At 31.7% G+C, this 7,110-nt stretch overlaps 1 protein-coding gene across 1 annotated transcript in view; it reads left to right on the top strand.

Moving 5' to 3' along the window:
* The window catches only part of LOC119675073 (Down syndrome cell adhesion molecule-like protein Dscam2), a 186,431-nt gene extending 179,907 nt beyond the window's left edge, over nt 1-6,524 (top strand). Inside the window, exons 19-22 of the mRNA XM_038086262.1 lie at nt 1,336-1,580; nt 2,195-2,324; nt 4,826-4,916; nt 5,944-6,524. Of these exons, the coding sequence (XP_037942190.1) occupies nt 1,336-1,580; nt 2,195-2,324; nt 4,826-4,916; nt 5,944-6,328 (851 nt within the window). The 3' untranslated portion in view covers nt 6,329-6,524. The remainder of the gene's footprint in view (nt 1-1,335; nt 1,581-2,194; nt 2,325-4,825; nt 4,917-5,943) is intronic.
* Nucleotides 6,525-7,110: the final 586 nt, after the last annotated feature.

Here is a 7,110-nt window from a genome sequence, read left to right on the forward strand (position 1 = left end):
AATTTTTCTCTCGAATGCTCCTAACGCCTTCTCATCACTGTTGGTAATTGTCCAAGCTTCTGCACCATACAGCGGGACAGGCATGATAAGGGATTTGTAGAACGTGATTTTTGTTTGTCGAGAGAGGGCATTATTTCTCAATTGCTTACTTAGCCCGAAATAACATTTGTTGTCAAGAGTAATTCTTCGTTGAATCTCTAGGCTGACGTCATTTTTGGTGTTTAAGCTGGTTCCTAAATAAACAAAGTCTTTCACAACTTCGAACTTATAATTGTCAACAGTGACGTAGGTCCCAAGACGCTCAGGAGATTTGTTTGTTGAGAGAAAGTACTTTGTTTTGTCCTCATTTACCACAAGACCCATGAAGTTAAATTAATAACTTAAATTTCAAATTGCTATACCTAAACAATCATCTTAAAAAACTCTGCTATAGAAAATGTGTTTTTTTTCAAGGTTCAAGTCTAGAAGGTCTATATTTCAAGCAATATATTATATTGAGTTATAATTTGTGTTTAAAGAGTACTTTTATATGTAATAGCGATATTTAACAAATGCCATATATAATAGTGTCATATTATACCATATAGTATTATATGGTGTTATGATAATACCATATAGTATTATCAAATCACGGCACCTGAAAGGTCTGAATTTTTTCATTGCATTAAATGAATTTTGTATTGAATTAATTTTAATATTTTCATCAATATACACCGAGAGAGTAAAGAAAATTATAACACTTACTTTCCAAAGACTTATCTACTACTGATTATTATCGATAAAAACGTTTTTAAAGTTGCAAATTAACAAAATAGAATTGGCATGAAAAGGAGTGTACAGTTAGTTATTAACAAAATAGAACTGCTTTGTAGAAACTATATATAGTTATTAATTATCATAACTTTTGTCAGTTTCTAACGGTTTATACTTTTTACAAATATATATTTATTTACATATGTAATGTGTTTACATTTACATTTGTTTTGAAATAGAAAGTTTCGAATGCATGTTGGATAAATATCTAATGAAGTCATTAAATTTATTTTTCGCTTTTAATGTTATATTCAGTAGTTAACTTGATTCTCAAAGCTCTTAATTTACATAATAACTCAACGTTGAGCAAACTAATATAGTAAACGTTGCAAGTTGTGCAGTAAAATGAAGTTAAAGAAATTGAAAGGATAATTGCGTTAGAGTTTGCAGAGCTTAGTGTCGGTGGAGTATTCCTAGAATTCAGCTTAAATTCAATTATGAACAGAAGTCGTGTTGAAATTCAACTTTAATTGTTTACTAATTAACTTTATTTTCTGTTTGCTTTGCTCTCTACTTTTACAGAAACTTCTGAAGACATTTCACCATATGCCACATTCCAATTATCGGAGACGGGGAACATGTCACAGCCGCACCACGCGGGACCAGCCAACACATTACTGCATTCCTTCATGTACCACGAACGTGCGCTAACTGAGGGTTGCTCTTCACCACCTCCCGCAGCGGTACTAAAAACCACCCATCACCACAATCAACGTCCACCAAAGACAAATCATAATCATTATCAGACCTCACCATTTCATAATATCGTGCGTTTGTTTGTTTGTTTGAATTTTCTTTTGTTTTGATTTTTTTCATAAAGCTTTAAATGCTCGAAATACACTGAAAAAAAAATTAAAGCAAAACAATTAAAATTTCATGCTAATTGGCTGCTTCTTATTATTGTTTAGTGTTTTTGTTAATATTATTTCCCTTTGGTTGTTCGTTGTAATTTTTTTTTGTATTTTTATTACACGTATTTTCAGCTCATTTGCAATATCCTTTGAAGTAATTAACACAAATTTTGTAAACTTTAATAATGTTTTTTCTTGTTTTTTAATAATTATAAAAATATTTTTTATTTTTTATTTTCTCTTTAATTGTATGAATTTTTTACATTTTCATTAAAAACGCCAGATATTAAACCGCACGTATTGAGTTGATTAATTTTAAGATAAACAAGATATCCTTTTTGGTAACTAAGTAGTGTGCCAATCGCACAGCGCATCGCCAGACGGTGATGTACCGTAGCTGGCATTCGCAAATTTATATGAATTCTTTCCTTTTTCTTTTTTTTTTATTTTTTGCATATCCTCATCCTTATCCTTGTATTGCATTGGTGTTATTTTAATTGTCTTATTTTGTTTTCTTCTTGTGCAATTAGTCATCAAAGAACCGTCGCCGTCATTCACGTAAAACAGAGCCAGAAAGTGAAGAATCTGAGTCTGATCAGGATCAATTGACATCAAGTCGTACCGAGTCCTCCAATCAGCATGAAGGCAAAATCAAGCACAGTAAGTGGTGTTTACTTTAATTGTTCGTTAACCTTTGAGTCACACGTGAGTAGTTGTTGTATTTCGGATTTTTAAGTTCTTTACTTTGTCGTGTTTTTGTTTTATTGGATTTAAGTTCATGTAGTTGAATGTAAATTGCAAAGAAGTGAACTCTAGTAATTGAAAATAAATCATAACAAACAAAAATAAAAATTAAATTGAATTATCTTAAAAGATACAATTTTTTTTTTTTTGAAACTTCCATAACTCGAACTTCTATAACACGAATTTTTTTAACTCGAACTAAATGAAGTGCAATAGGGTTAAGAGAGCAAATTGCATACAATTCTGCTTCCATGACTCGAACTTCAATAACACGAATTTTTTATAACTTGAACTAAATAGAGTCCAGAAGGGTTAAGAGAGTAAATTGCATACAATTCTGCTTCCATGACTCGAACTTCTATAACATGAATTTTCTATAACTGGAACTAAATGAAGTGCAATAGGGTTAAGAGAGTAAATTGTATACAATTACAAAAAAATTCTTTCACTCAAAATCTTCATAAGTCGAACCCTTTCTCTGCAAAATGATACTACGACTTATGGAAGTTTGACTGTACTTTGAAGAAGTCCAATGGAGAATATAATATAAATTAACTTAAATTTGTTTTAAGTTGAGTTAAATTGGAAGAAAACTATTAACCATTTTAATTTTGCAATAAAAAAACGAAGCGAAATTCACTCTACTTGGGCCCAGAGACTCATTAACGAAAGAGCCAACAAACTTCTTAGTACCAGTGCGTAGCTAAGGGTAAAATATGAGTCGTTGTTTCCAACCCTAATAATATATCCGAACTAATATTTTATATTAATAAGAAGACTCATTAAATAGTGGGTCTCTAATATCTCTCTCTTCTGTTCAAAAAGTATCCGGATTTGATTGTTGGTGAACTACTCCTTAAGTAATGGACCTTTTTCAAAAATTTTTTTTTGTTATATTGATACACCCTTGCTTGACATATGTATGTTACAAACTTGAGCGCCATCTGTCAATTAGTTTGTTTACAGCAGCTGTTAGTGTCAGACTACCTCAAGTACATTTAGCGATTTTTACTATGGAAAATTCTTGTTGTACGCAATTTTTTGACCAAACACAACACCACTGTCATCGCTCAGGCACCACATTCGCCAGATTTGGCGTAGTGCGACTTTTTCCTGTTCCCAAAGCTCAAATTGCCCCTTCGTGGTAAGCGTTTTAAGTCGATTGAATCGGTAAAAGAGAATTCGCTGAAGAAACTAAAAGCCATACCTTCACGGGCCTACGAAAAGTTATGGAAGATTGGGTTAAGCGTTGGCATAAGTGTATCGCGTCAAAAGGAGCATATTTTGAAGGAGATAAAATAAATTTGGAATAAAATTTAAATTTGTGTGTTTTATTTACAAAATCCGAGTACTTTTTGAGCAGAAGGTATTTCTGTGAGCTTATTTTCCAGCAACTCAGTTAGATGTATAAATGAATAATGTTGTTGTGAGTAATATATCAATCTTATCAATATCTATTTTAAATTCACTAATCTATTTATTTAATAATAAAAAATATATATAAATATATGTTTACCATATATATGAATATGTTTATGGATATGAATATATGCAAAAAAAAAAAACTGTTTTTAAGCTGGTGGAAGAAGATTTGTTTCTCCCTCGACTTTACCAATCCTTATATAAATATATGTTGGGGTAGCGATCCGTAATGTAAGATTGTTATATGTATTTATTGATAAAAATTACATCAAAATTTATAAATTATATAAAATAATACCATGGAGGCATTTAATCCAAGTACACCAATAAATGTTGCAAAAAAAAAATATTTATGAGTATTGAGTACACTTCTTTGCATTTTTAATAATTAAAGAAATTTTTTGTTTTATTTTTCGTGTTATTTAATCCTTAGATATATAGCAAAATAAAACTATAGAATATTTTTTCCAATAATTTCATGCATTACCCCTCAAAACCTTTGTGTAACTTTACTGTTGTTTCTTCTCAAAATTAAATAAATCAAAACTCTTAAAAAAATAAAATTTATATTTTCAATTTGTTTTTTCACAGACTCTAGAATTTTACAACATATTCAAAATCACAACATATCAATTACGTATCTGTAGTAAAACATAAAATATGAAAAGAATCTGACCAACCAGAAACAACAATAAAAGACTACCACACAAACTATACAAAACTACACTAAGCTTATTTGTACAGATAGTTTAAGATTTTTTATGTACATTTGAATTAGCAAAACTTCAGTTCTTTTTAGGACTTAATTTTATTATAAAATATAAAACACGTACACATCACTATATAATGTACGTGGACTCAGGCCAATATATATACATATATATTTGATATAAAAGATTATTAGAATAACAATATTAATTAAGTAAACATATGCAGTTAAGTTTAAAAATATAAGCAAAAATTCTTTGTCAATATAAAATCTTCCCAACCTGCAGGTATCATCTACCATGGAGCACAATCAAGCACATCCTCAGATCTTTCACCAATGTCCGAACAAAAATCATTGCCACGTCGCGGTCGTTCAAGGTATCATCATCAACAATATCAATTTTCTACAAATACCACACCCAGACATCATAACAGTAATAAAAACACTTCAAATTCTAATTCGAATAAAATATTATCACCACGCAGTGGCGGTAATCTAAAATCAATCTCAAGTACATTCAAATCACAAGACTCAATACAATGTCACATTCCCACATTGGTTAAATCACCATCTGTCACACAACAACAACAACAGCAACACAAACATCATCAACACATAAATACCAGTAGTTTAAATAGTAATAACAGTAGTAATAATGGTAATAGTAAAAATAAATTATCACAGCAACCCTTACTGATAACCCCAAAACTAGCACATCATCCACAGCATCACAACAATTTGCTTAACCCAAAAACCTTAGCACAAAAGCAGCCCGATTCAACAGAACTCCTCGATAGTAGTTGTAATAATCCAATTGCATCTGTTGCCCCAGTATCATGCATGCCATCATCACAATTTCGTCCCATACCACATAAAACTGTGCCCACTTCGGGCAATGAAATCACATCTACTATTTTGAACCCATCAACTGCACCTTTGTCCTCCAAGTTCTTCTCAGCAACAACGTTGCCTAAATAGGATACGGCCAACGGGGGGAGTATCGATGGGAGCATATTAAGTAGTTTCGGGTACGGTAGTGGGGAAATATCGTGCACCTACATGGATCCTATCGATCAAACATGAGACGAGGCTTTCGGGGAGATAGATAGAGTTTTTAGTTGAACAGATTGAGCAGATTTAAAAGGTTTACGGGTAATTTAAATTTATTCAAAAACACTCAACAGTTTCGTTAGGAATGATGAAAAATCATTATAAAAACTTTCTCATATTCGTACAATCAAAAGAAAAGAAAACACTTGAAAAATGATTGACTGCGTCAAACGTTCCAAATTTGCCGTTGCTGCACGTACAGAAAAAAAATTACTCAATTGAAAAATAAACAAAACAAAAAAATCTAAATTAGTAAGAAATACGTGCTACAAACTCTCTTACGCTTTAAACCAGGCCTGGAGTCTTGCGCACATTGCACCCACTTCAACTGCAGGCTGAATGCAATATTGTGCCCAGCAGCGGTTTTCATCAATTACCAATCGAGGCAGGCATACCTACAGAGCGTGTCGAATTAGCGGAAGTTGAGTGCGATGTCGACACGCTGAAGAAATTGAAATTGGGCATGAGATCAACATTATGGTCGCGGCCATCATCGACCACCTCCCAATTACAGCAGCAACAGCAACAACAACATCAGCAACAGCAACAACAACAACAGCAGCAGCAGCAACACCAACAAGTGAAACAACAGCACACACCGCAGCCACGTCCGCAACACAGTCCAGCACCGCCACAGAAATTACTATCCGAGAAATCCGATTACTCAATATCTGTGTGAGACACCTAAATGAGTTAATCGTTGCAGACGTAAGATTTGCTGGTCTGTGTTTTACTAGGAACGATGACTATAACTTATGTACTTCCTTAGAGATTTGTGGTATTTTTCTTAAAAGTGTGCTCATATTTAGTAGTCACTTGGAGAGTAAAGTCAAAGATTATTTAATGAGTGTATGGAAAATTCTAGTTGGGTTTATAAAACTATTAGCTTATATAAATGTTTAACGTGATTGTATGTAGTTGTTGTAAATATTTTCAATATTTATTAATATATATATATATTTATATATTGTATATGTAACCAATTTCCAACCCCGCTCACTAAGCTCCCTTGTATGGTAACACATGAATTTAAACTTTCGGACAATCAATCAAAATTTTTTAAACACGCACCCCTAACAAAACTCCCTGAATGAAACAAACCGTCATACGCACACAATACTTTTATATGTAATCCCATAATTAATACCATAAAATAAACTATATATATCCCATATAATAAAACTGTACCGCATGCATGTACTTTATATGTCCTTCATATATATTATATGTAATATGTATAATCAATTAGAGTGAATGCGTCCCCCTACGATTATATTATCTACGACATTTTAAATGTAAGAGTTGCGAATTTTTTGGAGGTTGTAAATTATAAAAATTATTTTAATTAAAACTTAATTAAAGTTACTAATTTAGAAAAACAATTAAGTAAACAAAAATCAAAACATATATTTGTTTTTTTGAATAGTTGATATGCTCAAAAATTTATGACATTAAAATTGA

The sequence above is a fragment of the Teleopsis dalmanni genome, chromosome 1 (assembly GCF_002237135.1).
Source record: "Teleopsis dalmanni isolate 2A chromosome 1, ASM223713v2, whole genome shotgun sequence".
NCBI classification, from domain to species: Eukaryota; Metazoa; Arthropoda; class Insecta; order Diptera; family Diopsidae; genus Teleopsis; species Teleopsis dalmanni.